General features: G+C 51.1%; 4 protein-coding genes across 4 annotated transcripts; 3 read left to right on the forward strand and 1 right to left on the reverse strand.

The window, feature by feature from the left end:
• Positions 1–2,511: 2,511 nt before the first annotated feature.
• N7496_007678 (Nitrogen regulatory protein nrfA) lies at positions 2,512–5,266 on the forward strand (the record flags this gene model as incomplete). The annotated part of the gene is made up of 2 exons (XM_056700597.1): positions 2,512–2,921; positions 3,025–5,266. 2 exons carry the CDS (start codon positions 2,512–2,514, stop codon positions 5,264–5,266), a joined length of 2,652 nt encoding a protein of 883 aa, XP_056552660.1.
• A 1,234-nt stretch (positions 5,267–6,500) lies between these two features.
• N7496_007679 (uncharacterized protein) lies at positions 6,501–7,127 on the forward strand (the record flags this gene model as incomplete). The annotated part of the gene is made up of 5 exons (XM_056700598.1): positions 6,501–6,515; positions 6,576–6,582; positions 6,654–6,764; positions 6,899–7,054; positions 7,117–7,127. 5 exons carry the CDS (start codon positions 6,501–6,503, stop codon positions 7,125–7,127), a joined length of 300 nt encoding a protein of 99 aa, XP_056552661.1.
• A 671-nt stretch (positions 7,128–7,798) lies between these two features.
• On the forward strand, positions 7,799–8,953 carry N7496_007680 (IPI1/TEX10 family protein; the record flags this gene model as incomplete). Its single annotated transcript, XM_056700599.1, has 3 exons — positions 7,799–7,846; positions 7,899–7,971; positions 8,040–8,953. 3 exons carry the CDS (start codon positions 7,799–7,801, stop codon positions 8,951–8,953), a joined length of 1,035 nt encoding a protein of 344 aa, XP_056552662.1.
• A 675-nt stretch (positions 8,954–9,628) lies between these two features.
• On the reverse strand, positions 9,629–11,438 carry N7496_007681 (nucleobase cation symporter-1 family protein; the record flags this gene model as incomplete). Its single annotated transcript, XM_056700600.1, has 3 exons — positions 9,629–10,525; positions 10,600–11,240; positions 11,303–11,438. 3 exons carry the CDS (start codon positions 11,436–11,438, stop codon positions 9,629–9,631), a joined length of 1,674 nt encoding a protein of 557 aa, XP_056552663.1.
• Positions 11,439–11,960: the final 522 nt, after the last annotated feature.

Consider the following 11,960-nt stretch of genomic DNA (forward strand, 5'->3'; position numbering starts at 1 on the left):
ATGTCGCAGATTGAATGAGGAGGAGAGGTTGGGTTCCATTTTGGAAATGGGATGAGCTGAATGGACCTGAAGGAACCGGAAGATTCAACCCGCTTCGACTCGAAAGGGCTCAATTCGATCTCGAAACGGGTGGAAAGCTGAATACGGCGATGGTTCCACTGGGTATACAATACGATACGATACGCAACCTCGGGTAATGTAGGGATTGTCTCGCTCGGTGAGTCGCTTCCATCCCACGTCTTTCATATGAGTTGGGAGGTTGTCCCCGCTCAACTACGACCGGCTGGGTCGTAGTGTGATGTATATGATGTATACTCTGTTGGTTCCAGAGTATGCCTGTAGAGAATCGGTCGCCAAAATCTGATATATGCGCGGGAGATTTCTGGTAGGTCTTGTAGAGGGATCCATGTTGGAAGTATGGAATTGTACACTCCGTACATTCGTGTATTCTACAACTAGAGCATATGTCGATGTTCCAATATTCAAATTCAAATTCAATATCCAATATACTCTATTCTAGACGGTACCTTTTTCTAGAATAAACAGTCCGTCCCTGACCGGAGATTCTCGCGAGCCAGCCCCATCGAACGGTTTTCTTATCTCCCTCTTCGGGCGCCATCCTATCTCCGGCCCCGCTGACCTGACTGGGTCGTTCCGACTGTCATTTGGGGATCTGACAATTTCCATTTGCCAATGGTTCATTGATCCGTGCTATGAATGGTTCCATTGAACTATCATCTTTGATGCTCTAACAACATACCCTAGACCAAGGGTACTCTCGCGCATCATGGCGCCTCCGCTAACACAATTCCATACCATGTTCAATCCAATGAGACGAATCATCTATTTGGATTTACCAAATTCTCCTCTTTCGATGCCTACAGTAATAGCTACAGTACTATTTTACAGCTCTTCCCCTCCTGCTATTCCGCTGAACTTCCTCCGGTTCGGACGAAGACTCCACCACAGGCAATCGGATCCACTCGATCACACCTATCTGGACGTGCCTCCGTGATATGCCATGCGTTCGGGAGCCCCGTCCAAGTCTGCAGCTCTGTTATTATTATTTCCCCCCCCCTTTTGCCCAGGTTTAAACCAAAGTACCTGCATCTCATAGGGGTCTCGATTCCGGTTTCCAGGTCTACGTTCTATTCTTTAGGATCCTCTTTCTCCCGTGATTTGCCCATTCGGACTCGGGCCGAGAAGGAGGTGGTCGAGGCTCTCCGTGCCGGACTTGTCATTCGAGGATGCCAGGAGATGGGGGGCGAACAAACATCCATCGTGGCGCGTCGAGTCCGTGAGCCTTGGGTGGCTCGTGCGGCATCTAATAGCTGCTTCTTCGACTGCATCGACTCCGCTCGGAGGCGTCTGGGACTGGAGTCACTAGACTAGTAGTCTAGTAAGTATACTCGGGACGAGGAGGGGAAACAATGGAGAAAGGGAGATGCCAGGACAGGTCTTTTCTCGCCGAGCGCACCGATTCGTGGAAATGGCAATTAAAGCAAAGACCCAGAGAAAAGAAGCCGAGTCCGGACTTTTGTGTGAACACGGGAGTGGCGCCCATACAAAACATGAATCATGATGGACTTACAGTACTCGATTATTCAATTGCTCATGTAACTATGTAGCTCTACTGTTTCTAGTAGTATATGGTATAGATAGTTCAATAGTCTCGGCATATGTACTTTTGACATGACTTTCTAATATCGTTCGTACTTATAATACTGCATACTAACTACTCCGTACACTACGTATAGAGTGTAGTCGAGGCAAGCGCCGTAAATCGGGCCAACCAAAACGGCGTAACTTACCGCTCCCGTATTACCATTACCATTTCCATCTGCGCAACTTCGTCGATTTCCCCGAGAATCCCATCTCTTCCCCTTCCATATCATCTTCTCTTCGGTCCTCTTCGACTCTCTCTTCTTTTTTTTTCTCTCTCTCTCCCTCATTCTACCTCCCCCCACATACACACCCTATTCGATCATCTCATTTCGCCCGGTCCATCCTCCTCTCCCAGACCCGTCAGTCTCGTCGCTACCCTCGCACAATTCCTCCGTGCGAATCCTCCGTTCCCTACACAATCTCACATCGGGGCATGAGCGTCTGGAGGGTCTAGCCCCCCCCTCCAACGAACAAGAAAGTGAAAAAAAAATAAAAACAAAAAAGAACCATACCGGAGATCTGGCTGGGTGGTGGTACTTTTCCTCCCATCGTGAGTAAAGTACCCCCCTCCTCCCTCTTGTTCGCCGCGTACGGTACTGACGTCGGTGCTGACCCCGGTCGTTGGCTGCGCCATCCTACCAATCGCCTCGCTCGGTTGCCTTCGATCTCTCTTCCCCCCGGCAAGGGTCTCGTTTACGGCGGGTACGGGGGAATTTCAATTCAAACTCTCTCTCTCTCTCTCTCTGAGCCCACCACTACTCTCTCCCCACGTCTATATCTGCCTTTTCCCCCCTCTCCCCCTCTCCTCGTCTTCCCTCCCCTCCCCTCCCCTCTCCTTTGGTTACCATGGAGGGAATGAATGGAGGGCAAGGGCACGGGCATGGCTATGGACATGGGCATGGAGGAGTCCGACCGTCGCAGCCGTCCGCGCTGGCCTTCCCAGGAATCGACATCGACTCACATATGATGTCCGACGACTTTACCTTCGGCTCCGCCTTCAGTCCGGCCAACTCGACGTCCAACTCCAACGCTCAAGACGGTATGCTTTCGGACGCCATCTTCCCGGAGTGGAAGACCGGTGCCCCGCGGGGTGGCGACAACCCCGAAGACTTACAGAAGAGTGATCCCTTGGCTGCCCAGATCTGGAAACTGTACACTCGAACAAAGACTTCCCTACCAAACCAGGAGCGGATGGAGAATCTGACGTGGCGCATGATGGCCATGAGTCTAAAACGCAAGGAACGAGAACAAGCTCGGTAGGTCGCCCCATCAGATGCATCCCGATCAATAGATCTGCATTCTATTTTATGCTCCCTTCCTTTCCCTCCGACCCGACAGCTCACTTTCTTGGCCCTGCAGGATATCGCAAGCCCAAAAGGATACCACTAGTCCCAACTCGAGCGGCATCGCCCAGTTGCGTCTATCGGACCAAACCACCAATAATTCGCCCGATCATCATGCTGACATGAACATGGATGCGACGCCCGACCCGATGAACATTGACGATTTTATCGTCCCCTTTGATTCTCCCGCAGAATATGCCTCCCACCCCGCTGCCGACCGACACTTTAATGCGACTCCCACTGCATCAATCCCCATCAAAGCGCGCAAGGACCATCCCGTGAACGATTCGGCCGCTGCCGCGTCATTCCCCCACCCGCCGTCCGATCAGCGCAAGAATAGCGAGTTTGGCTACGTTACCCGTCGAGTGCGCAAGACCAGTGTCGACGAGCGTCAGTTCTTCGCTGGTCTGGCCGTGCCCACTCGCAAGCGACCGGCCGATTCATCGCCCCAGGTTCCCCCCGTTTCGAACACGATGCTGGCGCAGCATTCCGAGTTATCCTCCACGCTTCCCGACTACTCCTTGGACCATCCACCCCCAGCCTTTGCCATGCCTGGAAACGGCACCCTAGGCGGGCGTCGTCCTCAGCACCACCACACCTCCAGCATTCCCTTCAGTCTGGACACTTTCGGTGTCGGCGAAGACCATGGCATTCACTCGGCTGGGCCGTATCAGCAACACTTTACCTTTTCTCCCTCCGAGTCCCCAATGACTTCTGGCAACCCGTTCTCCAACCTGTATGCGCAGACGCCATTGGCATCGTCCCTCAATTCGACAGAGTTCTTCTCTCCGCCACCCTCGGGCTATCAGTCGACCGTGTCGACTCCTCAGCCCATTTATGAAGGAGAGCAGTCCATGTTCTTTAACGATGTGCCGTCCGCAGAGTCCCAAGCCCAGCGCCGCATCCCCAATTACATCCAGCAACGAACGTCCAACCTGTCGGCATCGCTGCAGCCACGCCACATGTTCAACACGACCAACGGCGAGTTTTCGGCCCCCACTGCTGTCACAGGTCCGCCTGCGAACATGCACCAACCCGGGTTCTCCGTTCCACCACCCCAGCATGTGGATCCCACCCAAGTTCTAGGTTCCGGCGAGTTTTCCTCGACCGCCCCGACAACCAGCATGTTTACGTTTGGTGGTGACTCGGATAATGAAGACGACGATGGTCCCACGTATGAACGTGGAGGAATTACAATGCCGAATGACTTCCCCTCCATGGACGACGGTGACATGAACTCTGGCCTGACCTGGGATTCTGGGTTCGCTGGATCGGTCCAGTCACTGCCAGGCTTCAACGGCCCACACCGCAAGCATGTCACCATCGGATCCGTTGATATGATGGATGGTCCTTCTGATTGGCAGCACGCTGGCAGCTTGGGCCGTGGACTCGGCTCGGCCGCCTCCGTTAGCGATGTTCGCAACCGAGAGCAGGACCCCCGTCGTCAGAAGATTGCTCGCACTGCCTCGACTCCGAACGCTCCAGCACTGCTCCGACAGAGCATGAACGGAATCACCAGTGGCCCGCCTACCAACCACCCGTCCCCCAACACGCCTCCCGAGTCTGGTCTTAGCAGCGCAGTGCCATCACGTCCCGGCAGTCCTGGTGGATCCAAGAACGGTGACCCCAATGCCGGCCCGACCACTTGTACCAACTGCTTCACCCAGACCACTCCCCTGTGGCGCCGTAACCCCGAAGGTCAGCCGCTGTGCAATGCTTGTGGCCTGTTCCTGAAGCTTCATGGAGTCGTTCGCCCGCTGTCGCTCAAGACCGATGTTATCAAGAAGCGCAACCGCAGCAGCGCCAACAGTCTCGCTGTCGGCACTTCTCGCTCGTCCAAAAAGTCATCCCGTAAGAACTCCATGGCGCAGGTGCCTTCCAGTCTTGTTGCCTCGCGCACTCCGAATGGCAACTCTTCCGAGTCCCCTCCTGCCATGATTGGATCTAGCACGATGGGCAAACCAGGTGTGGTCCCCATTGCCGCCGCTCCACCCAAGGCTGGACCCCCTGCCGGTGTAGCTTCAGCTCGTGCTGGAGTACAAGTTGCTCCTCGACGCCAGCGTCGTCTGGAGAAGGCTCCGACTGGATCTGATCCAGATCCTGAGGACAGCCCTCGGGCCAACACCTCCGCTGGTCGGTCCAAGGTGGTACCCTTGGCACCCGCCATGCTGCCTGCAGCCGCCAACCCAGCCAACCACAGTATTGCTGGTGGTCAGGGTGCAAGCCAAGAGTGGGAATGGCTGACCATGAGTCTGTAAACGGTTCTTTCACCGTTGGAAAATCCCGCCGATGACTTCCTCCCCCCTTTCTTTCTGTCGATGTCTTTCGGTGTTACGGGGCTGGACTGCCACCACCTCTCTAATCCCATTTATACACGACTAATGCTCCACTTTGCTGGTGGTCACCGCATGGATTTATGAAACCCATGCTCTTATGCCTTTTCTCCCTTCCCCCTTTTTATCTCCCACTGTCTCTTATACGTTAACGTGTGCTTGATGATCTGTGTGATTTGATTGATACAATCGCGTCTGTCCGGTGCCCAAGTTTGCTTTTTCTTCTTGTCCTGATTTCGTGCTTTTTTTTATGTGCAACTTGGGTCCGGGCAGAAGTGCGCATCTCATGTCTTTTGGTTTTTTGGTTTACTTTTATTCTCTCTGGTGATTCCTCTTTGATGCTTTTTTTCCCGTCACTATATTGATTACGCGCTGCTGAGCAGGCCCGGTGTGATGATTGGGACTTTCGAATATTTAGACTTGAATTTGACTACGATTGTTATGACATTAATATGCTTGTTTGGGTACGTAGATATGGAGTTGTATATGTCCTGGTAACAGAAATTACCCCGATTTCGCTGTTACAGTAGAATCCACATGGACATTTGGATAGCAGGTATCTATTACCCAACTCAATGGTCCTATTTAGTAGATTCGACTCCGGTCCTAGAAGTGCTTACTATCGTATAATGCCTCTATCGTGACGAACAAGACGAGACCGGCAATGCCGAAGTTGTAGTGTACAGCATTTCAACTCGAAAATCACAATCAAGTTCCTAGATCACTGGGTCCACAAGCAAAACCCAATCCAGATAAGATCTAAGCTTAAGACAAGAGCCCCCCACATCCCCACCTGATAGTCCACATGTTCATACAAACCCGAAGGTACTTTCTTTCGACCGTCGGTCCTTTCTCCGTTCTAGCTTCACTTGATATCACTCGACTGGCAACGTCACTTAGATAATTCTTCGCGCAAATGTTATGCAGTTCATAGCTGGATTATATGGAATTCTTTGATGTTCATATTTTCATAAATGTCTCAATAAAGATTGGACGGACGGAATAGACGTCATGGCGACGAATGGCCGAGTCGTCCTTGCCTCTTGCCCCTATTGGTCTCTGAGCAATAATTTCTTTAGAATTCATCTACTTTTTAATGCCTTGAATTCCTAGAATTGGAAACATTTCGAATTCCCAGCGTTTCAAGAATACCAACAGCATGTCAGGCGCTGCAGTATGACACCCGTATCCATTACCTCCACCGTCCCCATCTAATACTGACTTCTTGCGATAGTACGATAGTGCCAGCACAGATGGCAAGTCCCTGCTCTTTTTTAAAGACACTTGACTCGCAGTCACTAACTTCCCCCAGAGGCCTCGGAGCCTATCATCGTCGACGTAAGCAAACCAGACAACTACACAATCCGAGCAAAAGAATCCGCGAGCAACGCCCGACAGAAGATCGCAGAGACATTCGAACCGGGTACGTAGTCCAACCAGCTATGGCGCAATGAATATGGCCATGTACCGAGGAACGTATCTCTCCTGATCATGCGTATTCGAGTCATTGTTAGGTACTAAAGGAACTAAGAGCTGAGCTAAGAACTCCACGTACAGGTGATACGAAAACCACCACTCGCCGAATGTCAGATACGCCGACTAGTATGCGAGATCAATTCACGAAATCGAGTGAGGAGTCTGCCGAGGAAGGGAAGTCAATGTTGGATTCTGCACATGAGATGGTTGCCAAGGCGTTGGGCGGGGGTTCGCGTGGTGAGTTGCGGTTCATACGGTTGATACAGTGTGTTTTGATCACATACTGATAATTTAAGTAGGTTCTAGTTGATGAAGTAGTTACATGAGGGCGAAATGGCTATGAGTTGGATTCTGTCCTGTCTTAAATCGCCTTGGTAACCTCGAGGATAGGTGTCTCGATGATAACGCAGCAAAGGGTGATCAATTTTGATACTGCCGTGATCAGTGCAAACAACTATATCCATGGATCTGTTCAGACCATTAGATAAACTTCATTGTTCTAAACACGGATCGATACATCCACCACACGTGTAGTCGATCAGTGCAACAATATGGGAAAGGGCAGCCTGGATGAAGTTTTTGAGGATTAATTCCGAATGTCCAGAGTACGCTTTTTTCAACTACTGTAAATTTGAATATGTCGCAGATCTTGTATGAAGTTCAAGCTCGTTGATGGAGGAAGCTTCATTATTTTCTTCTGTTCGCGTTAGGCTCGAACCGAGGGAAGACAAGATGGATCAACGCAATTTTCGAACAAAACCAGATCATAAATCCTTATTACTTTCGACCTCAGTCTCTCGTTCTTTTAGGTCCTCAAAAGACCGAAACAAGGTGATTATAGCCATTAAACTTCAGAAGCATCTCATACTTCCTATTTTGGCCGAGTCTGCCTGAGGCGGTTATCAGTATCACGTGGGATAGCCAGCCCAAAAAAAAGTCACCGCGACAGCTTTCTCCAATCTACAAACGACAACAGCAACCATGGGTTCCAGCGCTAAGCGAAAGAAGGAGAAGCAAAAGGACTTCCAGGTGAGATTCCCAGAGTGTTCACGATAACGAATCAACAAACTAACTCCCGCAGAAACCCAAGCTCAAGGTCGGCAAGGCCAAGGCGAAGCCGGAGAACTTTACAGACACCAGTTTCCGATCAAAAGGTACGCAATCGCTCTGCACGATGGAACATTCGACTCTAGACGAGAATCGATGTACTAATTTGTCCCAGCAATCGTCCTCAACCAACAATCTCTACAACTTGCCGCTCCAACCTCCAGCAGCCAATTCTCTCACCACCTTTCCCTCCTCTCCTCCAAATCCGACAGCCAACGGCGCGATTCCCTAGCCCACCTAACCACCTCAATCGCCTCGCGACCGGTCAATTCACCTCTCCCACAACCAGTCAGCGTTATGCTCCCATCCTTGCTCCCCTTAATCCTCGACGCAAACAACAATGTGCGCACAGCCCTTCTCAAACTCCTCAAAACACTCCCGTCCAACGACGTAGAGGACCACGTAGCGCAACTACTCCCCTACGTCCGCGCAGGAATGACCCACCTAGCAGCCGACATTCGTGTCTCTGCTGTCGAGATTCTCTCCTGGATGGTCGATGCAGCCGGCGAAGCAGTTGTTTCTTGCGCGGGTGGGTGGATCAAGACCTTCAACTGTTTTCTGTCGGTTCTGGGCTGGCACACCGAGGAGTCAGCTCGATGGTCGTCGAACCGGGCTTCCTTTGGAAAGTCAGGGAGCCAAGGTAAGCCTATGGTCAAGGTATTGGGTGCACTAGCGGGGTTCTTGGATGCCGGAATCGGTGCGCCGGGTACCTCGGTCGACGATACAGTGTCACCCGATGACCCTTCCTCCTTAGCATGGCCTTTCCCACTGTGCCAGACGAACCAACATATGATATCCGAATCGGCCGCGCCATATGCCTACTTGAATCTATTTGGACAACCGCGCGATGAAGAAGGCGAAATGTACGAGACCCGCGAGGACCGGTACCGAGTATTCTCGACACGGTTCTTGTCCGCTGTTGAACGCGGTCTGAAGAGTGCAAGGGAAGAAGGTGGCGAGTTGGGTCGCGCGTCTTCCAGTGTGAGCAAGGTGTTGAAAGACGCCTTGTCGTACGGGGCTGGACCTTGAAAGTGAAGTTTTACGATGACATGATCATAATACAGCATTTCGTTACCGCTATCAAAACGAGATGTTTCCAAGTGCTTGTCTGCTCAAATGGCATGGTACTTCTATCTTTGTGGCTCCCTGCTCTTTCGGAACCCCATGATATAACTCCCAATTGTCATCGGAGAAGCCTGGGTGCAGGCCCAAAGCCTACAACGACCAGTCTCCCCGTCCGGGATGACAGACTTGATCCCACACTAGAGAGGATTCTCATTCTGACAAAATGGGCCCTCTGTGCACTCGGGTTTGGAGAAAAGGCTGAAAGGCACGACTTCGGATCGGTTAATACTAGGCCTTTCAAGTTATCTTACTAGTTATACGTTGAATTGCCTCCGTGGGACAATTCAAAAAGACATCTAAGAAGACATCTAAAAGATTCAAGGAACAGAAAGTTTACATTATCTAGAGCTAGATCCTTCCCCTAGTAACTATACTTAGTACTCGGCACGATCGGTCTAGATGGGGTTTTCCCATTCAATTGGAATGCCTAAGTCTGAATCAAAACATTGATGTATATAAAGCATAACTTCATATGCCCCAAAGCGCTTTGCGCAACTACTCGTACAAAAGGCAAGGCGTAAAGATAGTCTCATGACATCCTCCCCAAAAAGAATATTCATCATGACAGGCTGGAACGCTCTAGACAGTCTTCTCCGACTCGGTCGGTATCTTTTCACCACGAGAAGTAGCCGACATTTGCTCCGAACCATCCGTCTCCACGCCCTCCACCACAACAGTTCTCTCATCATAAATCTCATCCGGAAGCACAGCACGTGGAATCTGCGTCTCCGTTACAGGGAACAACCACGAAAGAGCCAAATAAACCACCGCCGTACCAGAGAATCCCAATAACCAGCCAAACTGATAAGGATGTACACCGACCCCGACATCAATCTTGGAATTCACCGTATTGATCAAACCAGGGAGCGATGGGACAACACCCACAAGGAACGAGACCACCGCACGCCAATTCACTCCCCAGATAGTTTTCCCCGACATGAACGGCACCGTACACACGTACCGATAAATCGGATTCATTGGCTGATACAGGGCAAGACAATCGTACTTCGCGCGATTAACAATCCAAAAATCAAACAACATAATCGCAGCAATAGGGCCCAAGAAAATAGCGTAAGCACTCATAAAACTCAAAAAGTTATCCGCGGACGCAAGGATCTTCCATGGTACCAGTGCCCACGACAACAGGGCACATAAGATCTGGCCGCGACGGATATTCAAAAACTTCGGTGCTAGGGCGGTAAAGTCGTTCGCGGCGGAGAGTGAATTGGCCGAGATATTGACGCCCAGCGAGGCGATGGCGAATGAAGCTGCGCCGAAGAAGCGGCAGGCGCGGTTGGGCCAGTGGCTGATGAGTTCGTTAGGGTCCCAAGGGATAGAGGCGAGGTTGTAGTGGGCTTGGCCGGCGGAGGAAGCGGCAATGCCGATGAAGGAGATGAAGGTGAAGATTATGGGGAGCATGGGGATGTAGAGGAGTTGCCAACGGGGGTTGACGCGGGAATATCGAGAAAAGTCGGACTACCACGAGAGGAGTAGGTTAGTACTGGATGGTTGGTACTTGTATAGTATCAGAATGCGAGGTATAGGCTTACCTGATTAACGCTGAGAGTAGCATAATTCCCCAGGACGGAGGTCATGTTTGCCAGGAATAGCCAACTATACTTAGATCCCGAGACAGTCGCCTTCTGCTGATCAAAGATTCCACCACCACCTTTCTCAGCGACAAAAGCCCAGATCAAGATGGCAATCCAGGCAATCGGGACGACGATGGCTTTGATAGTGAACAACCAGCGCAGCTTATTCGGATGCATGCACAAGAAGGGGAACTGGAAGATCCAGAAGATCAAAAACGCAACCATCCCATTAGTCGTGATACCCTGTGACTCGGGGATATCATTATGAAGGTTCAAGTAACTGGGCCAGATAGCCCCGATCATAACGCGAACCGAATTCCCACCATTCACATTCTGAATAGCGAACCAGAATACAGCCAGAATCACTCGAGAGATAATGGCGATATATGAGCCCCAAAACCCCCAGCTGGCACGTGCAATCACAGGGAAAGGGACGTGGTAGATGGCGCCCACGGCACCATTACCAGCAATAACGAAGGAAATAATGAAAAAGGATATGGCGACGATAGCAATGGCCTCGCGATAGGTGAGACCGACGGCGATGATACTGCTAGCGAATTGCCACGTCGCTGCATTGAACGCGTCGGAGATCCAGTATGCTAGGGATGACGGTGTCAGACAAGAATGCACATTTGTTGTAGATTGGGCGTAACGCAAGTACCTATCAAACTCATTACACCCCATTTCCTTCCCAGCAAAGGAATCGGGTCCAAGTCAAGATTTGTCCATCGCGCATTACCCTGTGCAAAAGCCGACTGAGGCTGGGAGACCCTCAGTCGAGGCCTGGAGAGGCGCATGATGGGAGATGGGGAGAGTGGAAAGCTACTTTGTTAAGAAAGGTGAAGTAGAAAGTAGGCGGAATAAGCAAGCATGGAGCTTGTGTCACCAATGCAACCCAAAGGCATTTGAGCGGGGGGAAAGAGGAAAACAACAAAATTAACGAGGGAGAAGCAGCTCACAAGTACTATCATCCACAAGAAAGGACGAGTAGATCTTCGGATCTCGTCCAGTCGTCGAGTCGTCCAGAGTAATCTCTCGATGACGAGCTCCAGATAAGCTGATAAGATGAGAACAATGTGATAAGCATCCCTGTCCAGTTTCTCCAACTGATAAGCCCAACTGGCAAATGACAAGCCACACTCCCAGCGTCCATCGTGGTAGAAATTGGGGTAAACAGACTAAAACAGACTAACTCGCTCGGACGCGCTGTCAAAGCGTAACTTAAAAGATTCATTCTGATTAAGCGAAGGCTGAAGGGTCCTCCATAATCGCGATCCATACTCCATAAGACTCTCGGAGGACTCCGTCGTTCATCAGCG

This window comes from Penicillium cataractarum (assembly GCF_028827025.1).
Source record: "Penicillium cataractarum strain IBT 29864 chromosome Unknown utg000007l, whole genome shotgun sequence".
NCBI lineage: Eukaryota > Fungi > Ascomycota > Eurotiomycetes > Eurotiales > Aspergillaceae > Penicillium > Penicillium cataractarum.